We start from the raw sequence: 23,286 nt of genomic DNA on the forward strand, positions 1-23,286 counted from the left end.
AAATAGGACAGAAAAGTTTGGGAAAGGAGTTGAACCGAGTGCTGTAAAATTTATATGAAACAGTAAGCGGTATAAGAAAGGCAGATCAGGAGCTAATTTTCTGTAGTTGAACCTGTGAGGAGTTGCATGAACGCACAAGACTGCCAGATCAATGTTAGCAGTAACTTCGGAAGGAAAGAAAAACCCCAATCACCTATCTTGATTTGCAGCTGTCAGAATTTGGGATGAAATCTAAGACCAAGGTCAAACCTATCAACAACTACATCCTGTTGGGGTTTTAGTCCTTGCTCTAGGTTGCCCAGCTGGGTGGAGGGCAGTATGTGGACTGTGGATCAGGTGCCATGGCAATCTCAGCATTTGGCAGAAGAGGGCCATGGCTGTGCTGAAGGCAGACACTGATGGTCATACCAACTGGAGTAGCAGAACGCTGCTTTGACAGTCCTAAGAGCACTAGCAGATGTTGACACAGGGCTTGAGGAGCTCATCAGAGCCTGCTGTGTGGAGTAACCATGGCCAGACCAGGTCAGGGTGCTCCCACAAGGGTGCTGGTGGGGAAGCCCAGGAGACTCGTCTGAAGTTGAGGTCTTCAGCTGCACCATCCTGGGGGGCTGCCAGCTTTCTCTTGAGGGAAGATGGACCCTTCTCACTTCATACTTGGAATTGCTCTCTGTAAACTTGCTGCTGCAAAGTTAGTGCTTGGGTTTGGAGATGGTGACACAGGTGGTGCAACAAGAATGCATACCACTGGGCTGGCTGGTTGTGTGGTGAACTATGTGGTTCTTTCAGCACTATTGGTATTAGCTAATTAAAACAGACTTCTGTAGTTGAGCAATAAAACAACTTGGGGCCAAAATGCTAGGCTGGGGTGAGTTGATATATTAGAACTATGTGAAGTACACATGACAATCAACAGTAACACCAAAGCACTGTGATGATATTTAATGTTGGAAAAATTAAGAAAAATTAACAAAAAAGTGAACAGAAGCAAACCACATGAATCAAGCACTAAAACTAAAAATGAAAGGAAGCAGTGGTCTTGTAGCACTCCAGTGAATTGCCCCCAGACAAATATGAGTTATTTGACACAAAGACCTTTGAGAACTTTGAACTACATCAGAGAAACAAGCAAGAGATGCATATCTGGCAGGATGCTGATGGGAAAGCACAAAGAACTGGGGTCCAAACAGGCACATCTCCTCCAGAGAAATAATTGTTTGTGAACAGGTAGAAACCGTAAGAGAAACTTGTATCACAGGCTCCAAGGAGAGCTCGAAGATGATGGGATGGGAACCATGTGATTAGACAACACAGGACCAGGTGTTATTGTCCTGGGTGAAGGAGTTATGACAGGAAATGACCAGGGCAGGGATGACCACCTTTTTTGAGGGGGCTGAAACACACATTCTCCACGTATAAAACACACGCTTTCCTAACTTCAACCTTACTTTCCTTTGAAAGCACAATCATCTGGAAGAGGACCTCCAGAAACAGTAAAACCTTCCGCACCATCTGGGTAATGCACCTCCCGTGGAGATGCTGAAGCTGCGTCCAGTTAACATCACGGGAGCCCTGGGAACAGAACCAAGCGCCCGAGGAGGTGCCAAGCTTCTTACCCAAAGCTGGAGAGGTGCTGGGACACCTCCGTAGTGTCGGGAGGAACCGCGGAAATCTGCCAGGCGTCTGACAAACCACCCAGCGCGTTTCAGGAACCGAACGTACAGGGCTACAACTTGCGAGGCGCAGCACGACGCGCTCGAACCGGGCCGCCGGGCTGACGCCAGGGGGCGGGCAGGGAGGGTAAGAGGTGGGCCGGGCCCATCGATGGGGGCGGCCGCTCTGCGCTCGGCTCCTCCGCCCTGCCTCTCGGCTCTGGATTAGCGAAACTGGCGACGTGGGACGGCCGCCGGTCCGGCCCCGCGCCCTGCCTCGCCCGCCGGGGTGAAGCCGGGACTCGGAGCCGCCGCGGACCGGAGTGGAGCCCGGGCAGGTCAGCTGCCGCGGCGTCCTCGCCGGCGGGACGCGGAGGCAGAGGACACCCCGGTGCTCTCCCTGCTGCAGCCCCGCCGGCGCCGCGCGGTGCGGTGAGGTGAGGGGTGGCGGTACCGCGGCAGCGGGGAGTACCCCCTGTCCCGGGGGAGCGGCGGGGCCATGGCGCTGCGTGCCCGGGCGCTGTACGACTTCAGGTCGGAGAACCCGGGAGAGATCTCTCTGCGGGAGCACGAGGTGCTGAGCCTGTGCAGCGAGCAGGACATCGAGGGCTGGCTGGAGGGCGTCAACAGCCGCGGCGACCGCGGCCTCTTCCCGGCCTCCTACGTGCAGGTGATCCGCGCCCCTGCCGCCGAGCCGCCGCCGCCCGCCCGCTACGCCAACGTGCCCGTCGGCGGCTTCGAGCCGCTGCCGCCCCCCGCCGCCTTCAAGCCGGCGGCACAGCAGCCCCCGCCGGCGGCGGCGCCCGAGCCTTTCCCGCTGCCCCCTGCCGCCGCCGGGTACCCCTTCCCGCCGGCGCCCTACGGCGGCTCCTACCAGCCCAGCCAGGGCAGCGATGACGATTGGGACGACGACTGGGACGACAGCTCCACCGTGGCCGACGAGCCGGGAGCCCTGGGCAGCTCCTACCCCGACTACGAGACGGCGGGCGGCGGGGCCCCCGGCCGCTACCGCCTGTCCACCCGGTCCGACCTCTCCCTGGGCTCTCGCGGAGGCGGCGGTCACCCTGCGGGACACCCGCACCCGCCCGGCGGCGGCGGCGCCAAGAGCTCGGCCACAGTGAGCCGCAACCTCAACCGCTTCTCCACCTTCGTCAAGTCTGGCGGGGAGGCCTTCGTGCTGGGCGAGGCATCAGGCTTCGTGAAGGACGGGGACAAGCTATGCGTGGTGCTGGGCCCCCGGGGCCCTGAGTGGCAGGAGAACCCCTACCCCTTCCAGTGCTCCATCGAGGACCCCACCAAGCAGACCAAGTTCAAGGGCATGAAGAGCTACATTGCCTACAAGCTGGTGCCCAGCCACACCGGGCAGCAGGTGCACCGCCGCTACAAACACTTTGACTGGCTGTACGGGCGCCTGGCTGAGAAGTTCCCCGTCATCTCTGTGCCGCACTTGCCAGAGAAGCAGGCCACTGGGCGCTTTGAGGAGGACTTCATCTCCAAACGTCGCAAAGGCTTGGCTTGGTGGATGGACCACATGTGCAGCCACCCTGTGCTGGCTCAGTGTGATGCCTTCCAACACTTCCTCACCTGTCCCAGCACGGATGAGAAGGCCTGGAAACAAGGCAAGCGCAAGGCTGAGAAGGATGAGATGGTAGGTGCTAACTTTTTCCTGACCATCAGTGTCCCCACAGGCCCTGGGGCCAGCCTGGACTTGCAGGAGGTGGAAAGCCAGGTAGATGGCTTCAAAGCCTTCACAAAGAAGATGGATGAGAGTGCCCTGCAGCTCAATCACACAGCCAACGAGTTTGCCCGCAAACAAGTCACTGGTTTCAAGAAGGAATACCAGAAAGTGGGGCACTCCTTTAAGTGCCTCAGTCAGGCATTTGAGCTGGACCAGCAGGCCTTTTCAGCTGGCCTCAACCAAGCCATAGCCTTCACTGCAGAAGCCTATGACGCCATCGGGGACCTCTTTGCAGATCAGCCCCGGCAGGACCTAGATCCTGTGGTGGATTTGTTAGCGCTGTATCAGGGGCATTTGGCAAACTTTCCAGACATCATCCACGTCCAGAAAGGTAACATCCTTGCATGTTTTTCTGAAATTATGGAGTTTTATGTATCAGTAGTAAGCATGCAGATGTTGCGACCGGGGTCTAGATTTGCCCTACCTCTGGCTCGCTGGCCTTGGGTTATATCTTTCCACGCTTACTCAGGTATATTTGTTAAAAATACAAAAACCAAATCAGTGACGGTTTTCGTTCTGTACCAAAGGTCTAGACATAGTTGGGAATTTGACTGGTAAGAGGTTGCTGCATTTGGCTGTGTATCATTGAAAGAAACCACATCTGCCTGTGCTGCTGATACATTAAAGATTAATGGTCTTGTTTACAAACCCTGGAAATCAAGTGGTATGAAAACATCTATTACTCTTTGATACATGTTAGGTGTCTTAAATCTCTGATCTACCAGGTAATAAACATAAAGGAATTTGAAGATGCGGGTTATCCTCCCTTCTTAACCACCTTCTTTGAGGTGTGCATGGTGGTATGTGCATTTTGCAGAGTCAGGCAGTCAGACGAGATGTTTAAAGCTGCTGGGGTTTCTCAGTTTGGCCATGCATTAAACTTTCTTGGTGCCTTTGAAAGTATAATGGTCTGCCACAGGGTTCTTAGTTAGAGTTTTTTCATCCTTTGCCCTTATTATCATAAAAAGATGCTTCTCACCTGTTATGCTTTCAGCATCTTTCTAGCTGAAACATGTGTCTGAGGTTCAGATTGCTGCTTGTATGGTGCTTTGTGATCTGTCAAAGAGAAAGAAACTTGAGAAAATAAGGAATATCTGCTCTATAACTAGTGGCATTTGTTCAGCTGAACAGAATTTTGTAGCACTATGTACATGTAGACAGTTTCCCTGCAGTGAAATTAATGCTATTCATATATGCTGCATTGCGAGCAGGGTAGCCCATCATTCCTTCCTTTTGCTGTTACGTACCTTACCCATAGTTTTCAACTCAAAAATCAGGGAGGTGTGGGGATTGGAGCTGGGAAAGAGGTCAAGAAAATATCACATATGCTCTGTGGAAATGGGTGTGTGTAACAATTACCTGAGAAAATGCATGAGCTTTATTGAAAATTACTTGGAGATTAGTAAGTGGTGTTCTGCATCCCAAGAGGCAGAGCTTGAACTGTCACCCATAGTGAATCAGTCTTTTGTGTCCTTAGGTGACATTTCCAGGGTTTTTGCATCTGAAACAGAACACTGAGTTTGATAAAACAGTTGGGAGAGGTTTTTGTCCCACAGATCAAAAAGGCAGGCTCCCAGGAGATGTGCATTATTGCAGGGAAGATCTGAGGAAGCATTTTGTACAAGCATGCAATTTGATGTTATTTAATAAAGCAAGCTTTTATTAGAAGTTGCATACATCAAATTCAGATTTCCATTCTGTTGTCAAATCTTGAAAATTGTGAGTGGAAACTTAAACAGTATTCATACAGTTTTGAAGAGAAGAGGGAAGTGTGCAGTCTAACCTCTGAGCAGTTGTTCTGCTGGCTGCTGTGGCATGTTCTGATAACAACTTGCATGTAGATTTGGAGAGAAGGGCAGCCTTGGCAATTCCTTGTGTTTGGGAGTACAGCATTTTAAAGTGAGTTGTCAACAAATAATAGGGTTATCTGTAAGCCTTGGAAAAAAAATAAAGGGAAGGATTTTGTATTGGGTGGAAAAAACCAGAAGATTATGTACACTATTTAAATAATATATCCTCAAGCTTTAAGGCTACATAGAGTTCTTCAGTGCATAATTTTTGGAGATGTGACCTTGAAGAGAGGATATGGAACAGTAAGATAGATGCTTAACTCAAACCTCTTGCTTTTATAGTTCTGTTTGAATTTGCACTTACTGGTTAGCTTTACCTTCCTGAAGGAAAATTCGTCTGAATGTGCTTCCACTAGAACAGTACATGAGCATGACGCAGGTAGAGTTGATTTTGTGTCAGAGCACTGTCCTGGAGCTGGTTGGAGAAGCATGCAGCCAGCCAGCCTGCATGCAGCTCTTAATGCTCCAGCACCTCTGGGCTAACGCGGCCTTTAACATAGTATTATCCCTGGTGTATACTTGCCATCCAAAAATGGCAAGAGCTTGAAAGGGGTTGGAACAGGGGTATGTGTTCATTGTTGTCATCCCTGTTACGAAACAGGCAAACAGGAGGAAAACTGAGAGGCAGGTGGTTTTTACACCCAATGTATTGCTGTTTTATTACTCTTCAGAGTTACTTGTAACAAGGTATAACTTTTCAATTCCAAACTGTAAACTTCAGATGACAAAACGAACTGTTTGGTATTATTACATCCTAAGACCTTTCTTTTATACTGTCTGGAATAGCAGTAGCCAGTTTTGAGAATTATTATTGTCTGAACAGACTGAACAAATATCCAGTGATGGTCATAGATCATTTGAAAAATAGAGTTGATGTGGTTTTCTTCAAGTGTTTTATTTTCTAGTGTACTTCATCTTTGTGCAGTAAATTGACCCCAAAGTGACCTTGGAAGTGGTAGAAACAGTAGCCAGATTGATGAGCTGCTTACATGGATGTGCTTTTCAGAAGACCAGCTCTGAAGTTAGGGGTAGTTCTCCTTTGTTTTCTACTTAGTGCAAATACGTAGTCCACTTGGGATAAAAAATCAGGTGTTTTCCAGACTCCATTTCTGTATTTCCCTAGACCTGACAAGGTCCAAAAAACAAAGGCAGCTGTGCCCAAACTATGCACATGTCTGTGGGTAGAATATTCAACTGCATTTTCCTGTTATGGGTTTGCTGTTCTGCAGAGAGTTGAACAGCTGCTGAATGTGATTCGGAAGTGTGTTTTGTGGTATGGACTGAGAAGTCTGCGTATCTGGGTTTTTTTAATAATTTCTTCAACTTCTGTGAGAAGGACAGAGAATCTCTATGTCAGAGACAAAATTTGCCCTCTGTTTAGGCTTTGCCTTCTCTAGAATTAGGAACCAAAGCCATGCAAGCCCTGCTGTTGCTTTGTTGGCAAATTAACAGGAAAATGTGTTAACTGTCGTGCTTTTAATGGCTCTGGGGTCCAGGTCTTTTTGCATCCTGTGCTGAGGACCATGCACATTCTGAAGTGTGCAGGGAGAGATTGTCATTTTGGTCCCTTCTGTAAAACATGGGAACCAATGGACTGTGGGAATATTTTTTAAGCATTTATTATCTTACAAGTATTGTAAGTATTCTATGAGATGGCGATACGATAGCTCCAGTAGGAGATTTTAAAAGATTCCTTCATCTCAAGTGCCTGTGTTTAAGGAGTTTTCTGTGAGGGAAGGAAGAGTTGAATTTCCTGCTCCAGAAGAAACAGAGGAAGATCTGAACTTTTCTGTCCCACGTGCAGGTCAAAGATCAACTTGTCAGTGCTTTGTGAGAGATATTACCTGGTTTCGTGTGTGTTCCACTCCAGATCTAAAGATTAATTGGATGGAGCCCTACAACAAAGAGCATGCGGAGTTGGAAACCCTCTGGAAGTGCTTGGTTTGATAGTCCCAGTGAGCCTGGCACTGAGCATATCAGCCCCAAGGCATACATCCCTTAAAAATGAGTTGTTGTTTTATAGGTTTTGTTTGGAAAATCAGGCTATTAGGGGAAAGCTGACACCTTTAGGGGTAGATGACAGCAAAGTGGTGTCTTGAGCATCTAAGCACCTGAATACTTGTATGAATCTAGCTGCCAACCTTCCATAGGTAAATGCTTCTAAAGTTCTTGCATGAAAGTAATTTGATGCATACCTCTGCTTCTTGGCGTGGAAGATCCAAATATGTTAGATATACTTGTACTAAGTTTTCTTTAGCCTCTGGAAAAATATTTGTAGAAGAGGCGTATTGAGTTCAGTTGGCTCAAAACCTAAGCTACACTTCTGTAATTATCTTTTGTAGGACTCGAGTGTTTTTCAAGAAATAACTAGATTCAGTTGCTTTAATTATGAGAAGAAAAGCAGCCTCCAAAAAAGCACCCTTTGTTTGTAATTACTCTGTGTGTGTGTGTTTTAAGGTCTACTTGTGGAAAATCCCTATGCATTTTTGACAAAATAATTCCTAAATATTAATTGCTAGAGCTTCACTCAACTGATGAGATCTTCTAACTTCAGTAATTTTCAGCTTAAATGCTCACTGCAGGCCCATGCAAGTTCAGATTGAGAAAATTTATGCATATGTGAGAATTTGATATCATGTATGATCATACTGTAGCTCATGCTTGTCTGACTCTCTTGTCCTCATATTTGCTTAGTGAGGGTAGGGAAGTTACAGATTTGGGGATTTCTTTTAACTCTTGTTTGAGGCATTACTATAATTAGCCTCTTGTCATTCCTGAAAGAGGAAGAAATACTAACTTGCCGTTTCATCTCTACTTTCCAGATTTCTCCTTTTTCTTAACATTATGGTGTTAATGCTAGACAGACTTTTGGTTATGATTTTTGAGAAAAAGATTTCAGAAAATGGTCTAAATATTTTCTAAGATGTAGGCAGCAATTCTGTTTTCTGCATGCCGGAATTTAATAGAATTATTTTAAAAAAATAACCAAAGTACATTTTTGGTTCTTGATCACTGTTTGTGAAAAGTGAAATAAGGCAAATAGTCTTATTTACCTGAAGCAAATGTAACTCTAGACATTGGTAGTAAAGACTATGTTGAATGTGTTTCTAGAATGTCTTACAAATTTATAGGTGAAAAGACATTCCAGCTGGAAATGCATCAAATTTGCAGGCATCAATCAAAACACAAACAACATTAAAAACCTAGAACTCTCTGTAACATTTTCAGCAATGCTGTTTTTGCAGGGGGAAGGAGAACAGTATGTGTGTTCATGAATAAATAAGACCGGTCAAAATTCATACCTAAAATTTTATATCACAGTGTAAAAACAGCACTTTTCTCTCTTGCTTACTTTCTAACCTTTTAAATTGTTGTGCAGACGTGGCTTTTCTATCCCTGTTTTTCCTTTTATCCACCTTTTTTTTTCCTTCCCCCTCTGTCCCTCCAATACATACACTTTGCATGGGTTCAACTCAGGTAGTTACTGGCCAAGAGCTAGGCATGTAATTCTAGCCAGGTGACCCTTACAGCAGTAAAAAGAGATGGGTACCTGCATTTCATCTGTTGAGGAGAACGGCTGAAGATGGATTGCGCCATGGTGACTTGTACTTTTTGCCTCCTCATAACTGTTACACTGATGATGCAGCATTGTCTGCTTGCTGCTGAATCACCCACTATTTGAAGGTAACCTGAAGGAAACTGAGACTTTAAGATTACTAAAATGTGAAAAAATCTTCACATTTAGAAACTGTATAAAATTATAGCTTCTTTACAGTGTGTGAAATCAGGATAACAATAAACAAGACTAAAATTGAGCAATAGCCCTTCCTGAAGATTAGACAGAAAGAGGGGCAAAAAAAGTACTCTCTGTCTAAAAGATGCATGGGTCTTTTTGAAGTATGAGTTTTGGGTGTTTTGTTTTTTTTTTCCTTTTATGCTCTGCCACAATCTCTTCTTACCTTAGCTTTCTAAGGGAGCAAAATTCATGGAGTCATTATGTCTTTCTGTTAGCTTTTTGAAAACCACAGTTACATGCACATTTGATGACAGAGAGACATTTCATAGCTGATAAAACCCCTTTTTTTCAAAAGCAGATGGTAGCAGAGGAAGGCTGAAACTGTTTCTCCCACAGGAGAGACTGCACATGTTACTGCACACAGGAAAGGTTATCCAGACTGCACACTTAGTTCTAGAAGGCTGGAGAAGTTTTGGTCACACCTCTAAGTTTGACCACAGGAAGTGCATTGTCACCTCTTTTGCTCTTATGAGTACTTGCGCACCGTTGGAAGCAAGACCCTGTCTCCTGGAAAAACCCTGTGGGCAGCTAGAGAGTGGCAGTGTAGACATTCAAGAATTGAAAATTACGTTGCAGAAAGAGGAAGTAATTTTATTTCAAAGACTATGTAATACCTTTTTGGCTTGAAGCTTATGAAGAATCTAGATGGGGGGATGGTTCTCTTCCAGCTGAGAGCTCTGGATCTTGCCAAAAGGACTTCCATCCAAACAGGGAAGGCAAGAATTGGTAGACTGCAAATGGAAAGTGTTTCCCAGGGCGCTTCCCAAGTCTTTGTAAGCATATTATCAAAACCAAACAAACTGGCTGACTTTTTTTTATTTTGCAAGTCACCTTTGAAACAAGGACATGTTTCAGCCTTTCCAGCATCTTTACATGACTTCATTGTTAGACTTTGTTTGAACAGTTAAAATGCCAAGTTAATGTGTACAGACTATAACGTCATCCAGCTTGTATCTTACTTATTTTAAATTGCCTGGTTCAAATAGCACAGAATTTGAAAATTCTGACTAAAAAATGCAATCATCTTTGGCTTAGCTCTCAAAACATGAGTCTTATTAGCAGGTTAGAGCAAACAAATGGCAAACACTTTCTACACATTCTTGTCTATATCTTTCATGACAGACATGAAGATTAAAATTCAATAAAAATAAATAAATTAAAAAACCTAGTAAAAATGTGTTTTAAATTTTGGAGTGGAAGTGGTATATGGATATCAGTATGTTATTGATATCCATATGTTATTTGGATATCAGTATGTTATTGATATCCATATGTTATTTGGATATCAGTATGTTATTGATATCCATATGTTATTTGGATATCAGTATGTTATTGATATCCATATGTTATATGGATATCAGTATGCAGTGTTACCTGTCTTCTGTCCACCCATATCCCATGAACCTTATGAAAATTTTGAAGAAGTTGCCATTTAATACAATAATGCTTACATCCATTTGCACCATAGTTTCTATCCATCTTATATTCATCTTGTCTCTTCTGGAAGATGAATGAATATATTTCTGCTCATATGCTATTAAACAGTTTTGCTGAAAATTAATTCATATCATGCATGCACAGCATTGTTTCTGTTTAGGTTGTTGTCTTGAAGTCAGTATTATGAAGATGGCATTTACAAAACCTGCTTAGAGGCTATAACATCATTCTAACAGAAAAAATGCCTATCCTTAGCATCATAATTGGGAGAAACTAGTGTTCAGAACCTGTGATGACCAAAATGTCATAGACTAACTTAAATTGTGGAAAAACAGATTTCCTTAAAAGCCTGTTTGATGCCTAGTTTATGTGTAAGCTAGTAAGAAATACTTGCAATCACTTTCAGCTTGGTACTTCGGCATATTGCAGTCACTTAAATTTTCTAGTGTATCCACCCTAAAAGGCATGGCTGGCTTTCTAACGGGCAAATGTACTGTGTTTCTGGTGACCAGCCTCATTTAAGTTTCATTCCCTCCAGTCTGCAGTGTCAGCTGAAGCCATACTAAAGGAAAACTAAAGTGGTACACATGATTGTTGAAAAGAACTGACTGCCTTAGGACTGGGCAAAACTACCATTACTTAGTGTTTGCATTTCAGGCTGGGGTGCAAAATGTTGTGCTTGTTATGGAAAGCAATATGCATAGTTTACCTGGATTATTAAGACCAAATTGTTCCTGAAAGGTCTCCTTTCACATACACAGTAGGTACCGGTAAAGTCAGAACTGCTCATGAACACAGTTCAAACATGCTTTAGTGGTGAAAGTAAGGTAATTTGTTTGCTTGAAACATTGTTTGTGTACAATACACAAGGGTATATTAGCTTTAAAGCTGCTGTGTTCAAGATTTGAATGGAAAAACTCCATCCACTTTTGCACAGTTTTTACATCTGGTTACCTAGCACCGTGGGCTTTTTTTATTTTCTTAATGAGGCTATGTGGGGCAGTAGGTGCAATAAACTGATAATTTTGTAATATTTCTTTCATTCATTTTGCCGTCTTGCTCTCACCTCCTATTATTAACTGTTTCAGGGGCAAATTATGGTTTGTTAGTCGCATAGCAAGTGTGGTGTAGCATGGCCCAGCAAAACCTTCATATTGGAGGTGCTGCACACCAGAGCTTGTAGAGTCCTCTGGGGTCTCTGGAAATGAAATGCACATTGCCAGTGTGATAGTTTATTTTCAGTACCAGGAGCATTTTGGAGCCTCTGAACATGCACAGGTGTGATTACAGTCCTTGTAGATTTGGATAAATAAACTGGCCATGTATGCCCCTGCTATGTGTGTGGACACCAGCTGGCAGATAAATGCACAGATATTCAGGTCTTAAGTATCACATTATTTAAAGTAAAATAAATAAATAAAAATCTTTATTAGACGTATATAGTATCTGTTAACCCTAGTAGTTCTCTAAAGTTGAGCAACTCTGAATTAATATATAACCAATTAACATTATCGTTAATTCTGAGAGTTTTAAGAGCAATGGGCAACAAAACATTAAAAAAATTAAGCTCGCTTTTTTTAACTGCTGTGAGGCTGCCAATTCTAAAAGCATTATTGCTGTTTTCATGTATCTGTATATAAAACCCTGTAATACTAAAGTAATTGCAATTTGATATATTTTATTTTTGTGTTTCTAACTTTCACTGTGGAAAAAAGAGAATATTGCTAAAGTAGTTCTGCACCATTAAGGAGAAGAATATAATCTCTGAATTAGACTGGTTTTGAAAAGTGCTGTATTGGCACTTTCAGAAGGAACAAGTGACTTCATCATTTTGCCTTTGATGTTGGAGATTGCTTTCTTTTTTCTGTTTTAAACTGTAAAACCAGATTTTAAAGTAGCAAGTCATTCCTACTTTAATTAGTGTAATGTACAGTTCAGTCTGTATTGGAGACCTCTTCTGGTTTCAATTTTAGGCAAATCCCATTATGCTGCTTTCCATTCCAAATCTTAGCCAGAAAATGTAAAGAATTTGCAGAATCTCAATGTCAGCATCTTTTGTTAATCTGTTCTCACAGCACTCTTAAGTGAACAGTCTGTCAATGTAGTAAAATCTCTATTCTGCTACACACAATTTCATTGTTTCATTTTAAATTGGGGGTAGAGGGGGGTTGGGAACTGTATTTTTGGGTAGGGTGTAATGTTATGTGTAATCTTACATGGTGGTTCTGCAACTTCCCTTGTGTTGGAGTTAATGGTTGCATAGCCCTGGGCTGAGCTGGGTCACATAACTAAGCCATTGATAAACCTAAGTCACCGTCTCCCTCTCCTCTGGGCCAAATGCAGGGTTTTTTTATTGGTTTAGTCGTTTGAGTCACCCCATAATAACGTCTTTGCTAGATCTGGTGTAAGTGGGACGGCCATGTAGACAGGCTTGTTCTGGCAGCAGTCTCTGGATTAGAGGTAATGTTGTTTTCTCCAAAGTAGTTTCTTTGAGAAGAAGGGTAAATCAAAACTGCTACACACACACAGGCTACCCAAGTTGTGCGGTTCCCAGTCTGCAAACAGAGCTGTAGTTGAATAATCTCACTGTTAGGTAAGGAAAAAGAAAAGAATGCATTTCTACTTATATTTTCTGCTTTTGTACTCTTTAATGACAGCAACATCACAAATATATTGTTTTTTTCCCTTTTAGGATGGTGTCATGTATTAGAAACAGTGTTTTGTAGCGGAAGTAAAGCAAACAGAGTTGTTAGACTAGATCAGAGCATTCCCTTCAGTAGTGAATAGCTTGCTTTGAAGGACACATTTATGCCTACTGTTATACCATTTAACATGATGGGCGTCTGAATGGTGTGGAAATGAAGGTTGTCTTACTTTGTAGCAAGTAAGGCACAAAATTTCATTTTGTACCTTGCTGTAAAAAAATTGAAAAACTCTTTATTGCACAGGTTGTTTTATTTGCACAAGATTTCTGAAATGCAACTGCTGAGGGACTTTATTTGTCAAACTTTGGTGTTTCTTTGAAGATCACAGTGTTTTCTGATCTAGCTGTCCTTCCCTGTGAAAGAGCCATCTCTCAGAGGAGCCTTCAGAGTTTGACATGTGTTGCTGTTGCATCAAAGCCTGTTGGCGGGGTGATTTCTCAGAGGTGGTAATCAAGAATATGGTTCTTTTGGGTTTTGCCAGTTACACTGATGACAAAGCCAGAACAATCACCCTCCTTTGGTGGTTTTTTTTTTGGTGTTTTTTTTTCCCATTCTGAAATTTTTATGGCTGTTGTCCTTTTTGGTATCATTTGCTATTAGATTCTACAAACAGAATAAGTACAAGTTCATGGTTGGAGGAGTTGGTGGCCAGGTGCCCCATTTTTGGCCCTCTGAATGGTTACTGCTTCTCACCCACAGCACAACCAGCATCCCCAGCAGTGTGCGGCTCCTGTTTGCCTCCCTCCTGGCAGTGCCAGGGCCAGCCGGAGGAAAGGCAGAGAGCTGTCACGTGAGGAGCAGTGCAATCTGTTGGGCTGGCACCCAGCCCACTGCTTCAGTCTCCCACCCTTCCACAGCTCCATTAAAAATGGACTTCAGAAAGTAACATTCTTTGTAAGAGATCATTGGGAACCAGTGGACTAACTTTTTTGCCCCCCATGTCTTCTTTCATTCCCTTTGCAATTGTTTTGCAATAATTCTTTAAGTCAAAGTATAGAGTAACACGAACATGGGTGTTTGCTGAAAGAAAGATTGTTGTAGTCATAACTGATATACATGTGAAGTGGTATCTCACACTACTAGTGAAAGAAATCTACTTTCTCTGTTTTAGGAGAATTCATCACTGAAATTAAAGAAATATTTTAATAATTGCAGTGATAAAGACATTACAGTTATAGGATCTAAAAAGTTAACTTGGTTACTACAAGCTGTGTGAGCTTTTAAGTTTAGTATTTCCTGAATTGCTGATCTCCCTGACCTCAAGAGATACTGCTGCTTCAAGCGCTGAGTTCTAGCTGCGTTGAGCTGACACTTCTGTTTCATCCCATATACACTGTTACTGTATGCAGTTAGATGACTTCTGTAGCAATCAGAAATGGTGATACTGTTATGAACAGTATCAGTATTACAATTACTGCTTGTAATTTTTTAAGAATGGAGCAGACCCAGGCATGAAACAGATGTCCGCTGTAGTAAGCACTGTTGAAATACAGGGTAAAAAGGACTCCTGCCCCAAAGAATTCCCTCTGAATTTATCTTTACTTGGATCAGAAGTTTCTGACACAGCTGACATTTCACTTCTGATGGCTGCATGCAACACTTGAAAGCTGACGTTCAGGTACTTAAAGAAGAGGTGGGAATGGGGCAGTGGAATGATGGTACACCCTTAGCAGTTACTGCTCTTTGGTTTCTCATCACCTGTGCTGACAGGCACAGTGCAGATATGACTTCATGTAAGACAAAGAAAATGAATGAAGAGCAGTCTTGATTTCAGTCTTCATGAGCTGAGCCCCAGAACTTTTGCCTTCAAGTCACTTTGCAAGCCGCAACTTGGACGACTGTTGTGTACACTGTGTGAAGAACCAGCATGGGGCTGGCTGCTCGTAGGGCTGGTCATGCCATGCAATTTGAGAGCTTGGAGAAACATATGCATCAGTGTAGGTTTACGTGCGCATATGCATTGTTACAGTGTGGAGGGAGAGTGAATACAATTTTGAGTATGGATTCAAATCCACCTTTAATTGGATCTTCACAGAATCTCAAAGCATTTATTGGTGTAATAAAACTGCAGGTGACGTGAAAATCTTGAAAATCTTTTGTTTGACTCAAACCTGTGTGCTGTCAGGTTCATTCTTTTTTTCATTTAATTTTTCTGAATATGGATGACTCTTCATGCCTTATTGCAACATCGTGCTTACATGGGCAGCTTACTGATTCAGTGCACTTTTTCCTGATGCCTCCTCAGTATCCATTTAGGTTGCTGTTTGTGTTGTGTGGTTTACAGCTTGGAATTACTTATTTCTAGCAGCAATTTTATGTTGTCCGTCTTCTTGGCTGATAGCAGAATACTAGAAATGTTCCTTGTTAAACATGTTTATATCATCTTGTGTTGTCTAATCTCATACTTCAAGACAAATACTTCAAAACATGTACCGAAACCTGTGAGTTTCTCTTAAGTCTTTAGCAGCATTCCGTGAGCACCACTGTCTATTTAACATCAGCCATTGGGCAATAAAGACCAGCATTTGCATCTTCTTTTCCCTACCTTTGAGAACAGAAATAGATGTATCGCAGCTTTTTGCAACATCTTTGATCCAGGCCCTCTTCACTGTTTGAAAACTAGTCCTGAGTACTAGAATGCAATCTCCTGACAGAAGATCTTTTCATTGGACCAGAAGCTTAAAATGCATGGACAAGATTTTACAGACTCTGTAGAGCTGGAGCTAAAAAACCCACAAGAATTTATTTTTATGTATTCCATTCCTCTGGGAACAGTGCATTGGTGGGTATTTATCCCAGACATGTATTTAGCAGATCTCCTTAAACTAATATGCATTAGGAGGTGGCTCCTTCTGTTTCTTTTCCCAGAAATGTGTATTAACCTTTTCTAGGGTTGCTATAATTCTGCTTTTTAAATACATCTTGCTGTTTTGGGTTGCTCAAACCAGTGCTAGATGTTCACATCACTAAATGCAGAACCCAGAGGATCTTTCTGCAGGTGTACTTAGACTGGTGAGGACTTGCTCAGCCTCAGCACCCTGAGACGGCAGCAGTGGGGACTGGGAGGTGCTGTGTTAGGTGCTGAGGGTGATGGATAGGTTAGTGAGGATGGAGATGGGGGGGTTCATGGTGTACAGCCTGGTGTGACAGGTTAGGAGTTGCAGGCTACGAGGCATTAGAGGTTACCATGGGATACATCCCCTGCTCTAGCATCTCTAAGCAAGACCCTAGCTTTCAAGCAGGGATGCACACAAGGGGCTGCTCTCTATTTCTTGACTCCCTCACCCTGTCCTACTGCTTAGAAACCTGCATGGATCATTGCACCCACGACATCAATGAGTCTCGGCTCTGGCTCAGAGTTTTTCTCATGTAGATTAAAATGCAAGGGCTGTAGGCTATGAAGAAACATTTAGAGAAGATTTGAGATTAAATGTGGTATGTTATTAGTAAAGCTGCTTGCAAAGCCGTGCAAACTAGCAACACTCTTTTCTAAAATTTAAATCTAAGAGATAAGTCTACCAAGTCTTGCAAACTTCAGTAGATGCTGAACTAATTAAAAATTACATTTTGGAAAAAATGATTATTTTCTTTTTAAAGTAAAGCACATGGGCTTTTTTTTTTCCCCGTGTGTTTGGGAAAGGTTCTTTCAAAACAGTGATTGTTTTACCAATAATTCAACACTTCATTTAAAAGCACTTCAAATGAACATGCAAGTTTGTACTTAAGCATACGTATAGACTTTTGTCCTATATTGCTGATATCCAGTTGTAGTCTATCTACTTTTAAAAGGAAATTCTACTATAGGACTAGTATGAGTCCATATGCATTAAGAGAGCAATGTGGATGGTTGCAGGTTTTCCCCTTGGATTGCTTTCCCTGATTATAGATCTTAATTTTTTTTTTTTTAATGGCAAGAAATGCATAATGCATAATCCATATAATCTGAAGGGCTCTAGTGTTTGGTAATGTATGTTTTAGATTGATGTAAAATAATTTGAAGATTATACATTCTCCAGAACTGAGTTATGCTTTCAGCTGCTGATGCTCTAAATTTCAGTATTTTTCTTCCAGTTTGTTCATTCTAGAAATAACAGCTGAAGCTGTTTCCCACATCACAGCTGAACAGTTGTCATATTTATTTAACCAGCTCCATCTGGCTTCCAGTAACTCCCAAATTTCAGTTTTTCACAGCCATGCATGGATTCCTGCCATGCCCACAGAATGCAGAGAAAAATTTTGGTCAGCCTGGTTTTGTTTGTTGAAAGAAGGGTCCTTTCTGCAGAAGAGGTGACTAAATATTTTTCAGATCATGCCCTCCCTTGGAGATTCCTCACTCCTTAGAGGAGAAAATGCAGGTCTTCTGGCACAGTCCTGTTGCTGGCACCTCTGCATGTGGAAAAGGTTTTTCAGTTGTGTTTTTTTGGCCAGGGTGGAGTTGATGAGGTCAATCTGCTGCAGCAGCCAGTGCTGAGCTGCTAGCTACCTTCCAGCATGCCATGGGGGCCAGAAAGGTTTGGAGCCAGCCATCATCTCACAGTCCCCATGGAGAGCTGCTGCCCTTGGCCTTTGGACATCTCTTTGGCACACCAGGTTCAGAGTGGCCTCTGACAGTTGAATACCAGCTCTGTCGGCCATGCAGCCTGCAGTTTGTGCTTATCTTGTTAATAAACCTCCCTGCCACAATTTAAAAAGGAAATTCTTTCACATAGTCTTTCTGCAAGTACATCACGCTGGATGTGATATTCTTACACTTGCAACTAAGAGCTCATACCAGGGCTGCAGGCAGGAGTTGTCTTGTACAGCACAGGCTAAATACAAATTAAGCATAAAAATACGAATTTAATAGTGAAGAAGTACTCATGACATAGGAAGGATTTTCAGGGTGTTTGCATTTAAACTTCCCCCCCCGCTGAATGGAGAAAAGTTGTACATACATCTCTGATTTTAGGAATTCTAGGTTTCATTTATCATGCAAGACACAACCCCCATTTCATTTAACAAATGTAACAACCTTTTTTTTCCCCCCAAGTCTGCCAAATCACCTGATACTTTAACTTGCTTCTGGTAAGAATATGCCTTGACCCTTCATTCTACCTGACTGCCTGGTGAGGGGCTAGAGATAGGCAGGGGATGAGATGCAGCAGGCTCACTGAAATGCAGCGAGCAGCAGCCTTGCTCCCCAGTTGCCTCTGAATCTGCTATGCATGCAGCGAACCCAGAGGCATCCATGCACAAGGTCATGTTCCAGATCTGAATTGCAGAGATGTGTTGGTGCAATGTGGGGAGGCGCATCTGAAATGGCTTGTAAAGCAGGCACAGGAAAGAAAGGACAGAAGATAGTATTACTGATGACGAACAATATTTTTACTGTTTAATGGTGTTTACTACATATGTGGATTCAGTTTGACAAGAAGACCTGCTTCCCCAGCAGATGTTGTCTTGCTGGAATATATAGAGAGGTTTCTCTGTTAGCCTGCTGGCTAGTGTCACTGTAGGGAGTACAGAAAAGCATTCCTTCATGGTAATGTGAAGGGAGTAGTGTGTCAGTGAACTGTAGTCACATACATGGTAAGAAGTGTAGTCTGAAAGGAGAGAGAGTTACAACATTACAAATAGTTAAAGGGATATTTAACATAAATGTGATCATAAAGGATGTGAAAATGTCCTATCACTAACATCTTATGAGAAGATAGTTTTATGGATAAAATATGTATGTGATATTTAAGGCAAAGACTCTGCTTTATGGAGAATTGAATCCAAGAAAATCAATGTTTTAAGTCATATCTTGGTGCTCGGTCATTGTAAGTCTGCTTTGGTAGGTCTGTTCAGGTGATACTTCGTTTTTGTAGGATGCATGTGCTTTAAGTAGGCACTTGGAGAAGGAGGACTGTTGACTCTTTTGTCTGTTTTTATTTCTAGCTCTTACAAGACTCTGTTAGGTCTTGTGTATCTGTGATATACAAGATATTTGCAACTGAAATAAACTTTTAGATTCTCTAGTTCCCAATAATTAATTTTGGGTATCTGTAGTGTAAAAGCAAGACGGTGTGTTGGCAAGATTTTGCATATTCAGATCTCCTTTGAAATTTCACAAAGATTGGGAAAAGTGATGTTTCATAAAGTCCAGTTTCTTAATGAGGTCACTTTTCTGGCATTTATGTAGGCTTAAATTGATCTGACTAATTTTCTTACATTTTTTTTCCCCAGTAGTGGTATACTTACCAGATATTCTCTCAAGGACACCATCTAATTTTTAAGACTGAGAAATAGGCATGACTTACTAACTTCTGCAAGCTAGAACCTTGAAGTATGGTGTTTTTTAAACAACATTCACTGTTCTGTGACTTTTATGTGAAAAAGCTTTTATTTCTTTTCATATATGTACATGTATGCACACATATAAATACATTTAGAATGAGCCTTATGCAAATCCTTCTTGTTATTAAATCACTTGTTAAAGTACAGTAGTTGAATCTACACTGTCCTCACAGTTCAACTATTTTGTTTTGTTCTTTACACAGGAGCCCTTACCAAAGTAAAGGAGAGTAAGCGGCATGTGGAAGAGGGGAAGATGGAGCTCCAAAAAGCTGAGGGCATTCAAGAACGCTGTAACATTATTTCTTTTGCAACCCTAGCAGAAATTAATCATTTCCACAAAATTCGTGTGAGGGACTTTAAATCACAGATGCAGCATTTCTTGCAACAGCAAATACTCTTTTTTCAAAAAGTGACACAAAAGCTAGAAGAAGCTCTCCACAAGTATGACAGTGTTTAATCTGTGAACTTTTGATTTATGAACTTCCCTCAGCATGAACGTGACCCAGGCAGCAGAGCAAATGCTGCTGCTGAAGAACTGTTGCCAGTGGCATAGGGTGGTACAAGGATGGTTTTGTGCTCACCTAGAACCCTGGTTTAATCTCCAACTATGTAGAAAGGAAACAGTTATAGGGCTATGTAGTAGAAACAGTACCACGCATTGTAACTAAGTTATACTGTGTATGCCTACACTACCATTGTAACTCTTTTGAAATATTGAGTATACTATTTGCCTTATTGCTTTTTAAAATATGGTATTTTAGTGCATACTTTGTAGACCTCAGAACCCTTTGGGTCTTTAAGGAAGTTGGCGAGATAAAAGCCTGCTTCAGATGCCTTTTTACTTTCCTAGATTTGGATTTCCTAAATTCAAACAATTCTCTGTTTACAGACTCCTACTAGAGCAGCTATGATTCTGTGCCTTTAGACTCTATTTTTTCCTTTTCTATTAAGTCACATTTTTACGATTGAATGAATGAAGGGTTGATGCCTATGACAAGAACTGATTATAAAACCTCACAGTGACTGGAAAAAAAATCAGCTGCCATCGAGTTTGCACAGCAAGTACTGTCTTACGACAAATGTTGGCTCAGAAAGGAGGACTTAAATCTATTCACATTTTCCCTGAAAATGGAGACTACTTGTTACATGTAGTAGAATGTTAAGCACATATACAAAAACACACCACTTAATTCCCTTTCTGAAATTATTAATACAGTGAGGGTTTTTTGCATTTTTTTAGTATACAGCATTACTGTGAGTAGGTATTTGAATAGCTAGCCTAATAAAAATTAGGTGTATTAAGGGGATATGAATGCAAGCAATGTTGCATGGACATTTTTTAAGTTTAAAATGATCTGCTCATTGTTCTGTTGCTGATTCAGTTTAACTTTGGACTTGCATCTACATTGCCAGTTGTCTTGAGTTGAAACTCCACTGTGATTCATTAGTTTACTAAGTTACAGATTTTCAGGGATGTTCAGTAATATAAATGACCTGAAATTAAGTCTTGGCTGAACTGACTTGGAAAACAGGTGGCATTTTAATGTTTGTAACACTCAAGAATTAACAGTTGTCTTAATTTTTGTATAACTATTTTTGACAAGCAGGGTGCATTTATATATACGTAAACACTATCTTTTAAAGATTTTTCTGGCTTATTTCCCTTTAATTTTCTGTGTTCCCTACTTAACTGGTTTCCTACTTACATGTCAGTATGAAAGAGGCTTTTTATTTGTCCTATCTTTTTTTCTCCTAAGCAAAAATAACAAAATCTTCAAGGAAGCAAAATGTTTACTTTTTTTGTTTTTAATTAAATTAGTCAAAGATAGCTTAAACAAATTAAAGCCTGGAAAAGGAAGTTAAGCAACAGTTACATTTAAATGCAAATCATTCCTCACCTATGCAGCAGAAACGTGGTTTTTTCGCTGGATCATGTGAGTTTTAGTAGCTTAACTCCACACCTCTGTTTTAAAGGAATAAATGTATGAACGTAGTTTTGTTTTTAAGATTCATCCCAATTGTTTGGATATTGCTATTTTACGCAGTTTGCGTTTGGCAGTGCTTCTAGTACACACCCAAAGAAGTAAAATAGGGTATAATGAAGAGGAAAAAAACAGCATTTGTAAAAGAAAGGACAATCAGTGAGAAAAGACTCCATTTCTAGCTGGTAAATAAGTGCTGCAAACAGCAAAGTTGACCATAAAATAAGGACCATAGTCATAGGGCTTGATTTGCTCTTTATCTTCCTTGTCTTCTTCTATTTTCAAAACTCATCATTTCCCTTGAAAGCTCTTTCCAGCAGTACTCGAGCTTCCCGTATGGTCCTGTATGTCTTTGAATTATGTGAGATAGTGATGAGCTAGGTTTGAGCTGAGTTCCATGGCTTATGTTTGCTTAAGCCAGATACGGTTTTATTAAATGTCTTTGCAGTAATTACATCAAACTACAATCAAATTTATTTTATGTGGAGGTATTAAGACCTGTTCAAAAATTGATCTTTGTCCAGTTTACGTATTCTAGAAGGTTAGTATTAATGACATGTACATGTCCAGGAGCAAATAAAGCTGTGATATGTATACATACAACATTATCAGACAGGTACAGTTTTCCCAAATAAACTGTCATGGCCTTCACCTAACTTTCTGATTTGTGTCTTTGGGGCAGGTGGTTAAGTTTTGGGGAAAGTGGTTAAATTGGTTAAACTTGATGTACCAACAAAGCCTAACTGGAATCCTGGATCTGAATTGCTGCAGAGTACAGAAAGTTTCAAATCTCCATCTGTATTAGCATCTTCCTTTTTTCCTCACTCAGAGTTGGAGTTAAACTGACGTAGGGAGCCTGAACTCCATTAATTCTTACTGCACTATGAGAGAACTACAGTTTTAATTTTATTTGGAACAAGTAGGACACTCATGACCACTCATGACTGATGGACTACTGGATGGTGTGGTCTGAGATCCAAAGGTACTCTGCACTAAAGTGAATGTATATTGTGCAGGGCTATGGAAGCATCAAAGGAAATCTAACAGAACCCTTTAAATAAATAATGTTGAAGAGCGCAAATTAGCTGTATAGCACAATATTAAATGCCTTTGCTTTATTTCTGTACTTTGGTTTTCATGCATCACAATTTCTGCATTGACAAGTAGTATCTGGTATATATGTTAGGAGTTAGAGAGGTTGAATTGAAAGCTGCAAGGAGATCCACAGAGGTACTGGTTACTGTTTGTTGTCTGAGACTTGCAGAGAAGACAGTTGCTTCTATTGCATCTTTTCTAAGTTCTCTCTACCAGATTCAGGTCCAATGGCATGGTATACTTCTCTTAGAAATGTTATAACACTCAGCTTAGAGATACCAGAAAAATTATGTGGTGATGAAACATTCAAGAAAAGCACCAAGAAAAGCTGGAAAAAAAAAAAATAAAATGAAATAATATGTTGGGTATAAAATTGAAATGTCTTTTGAAAATGTGAATCAACTGCCTCCACTGAAAATACCTACATTATTTGGTGATGCACAGTTTTCTTTTTGGTGAACTACAAGACCCTGTTTGCAGTACCTTCTTGCTTTGTCAGACCTTCACTATTCCAGCTAGCATCTTCCATGCTCATTGTCTGTTCCAGACTGAATTCTTCTGGGAAACTTCAGTGGAAGTTGCACAGCTGTTTCTCAGAAGGAAATCATAAAAATAAACCAGTTTTTATTTTCTCCTTAAATTCTCTAAACTGTTTGGTTGGAAAGCTTTACGTCTTTCATATTTTGGAGCAAGGACTTGAAATTTGGCAAGCACGT

At 41.5% G+C, this 23,286-nt stretch overlaps 1 protein-coding gene across 1 annotated transcript; it reads left to right on the forward strand.

Moving 5' to 3' along the window:
* The first annotated feature begins 1,869 nt into the window (after positions 1–1,869).
* Positions 1,870–22,129, forward strand: SNX18 (sorting nexin 18). Its single transcript, XM_057402631.1, has 2 exons — positions 1,870–3,718; positions 19,697–22,129. The coding sequence occupies exons 1-2, from the start codon at positions 2,149–2,151 to the stop codon at positions 19,948–19,950; spliced, it is 1,824 nt and encodes a 607-aa protein (XP_057258614.1). The 5' UTR covers positions 1,870–2,148; the 3' UTR covers positions 19,951–22,129.
* Positions 22,130–23,286: the final 1,157 nt, after the last annotated feature.

Source organism: Pezoporus wallicus, unplaced genomic scaffold (assembly GCF_028554395.1).
Source record: "Pezoporus wallicus isolate ANWC-B61680 ecotype Strahan unplaced genomic scaffold, APGP_CSIRO_Pwel_v1 contig_2870, whole genome shotgun sequence".
NCBI classification, from domain to species: domain Eukaryota; kingdom Metazoa; phylum Chordata; class Aves; order Psittaciformes; family Psittacidae; genus Pezoporus; species Pezoporus wallicus.

Excerpts from the sequence above, each read along its gene's own strand:
- SNX18 (XM_057402631.1), top strand. The coding sequence starts at position 2,149 with ATGGCGCTGCGTGCCCGGGCGCTGTACGACTTCAGGTCGGAGAACCCG. Across the intron at positions 3,719-19,696 it reads CATCATCCACGTCCAGAAAG|GAGCCCTTACCAAAGTAAAG; the intron begins GTAACATCCTTG and ends TTCTTTACACAG.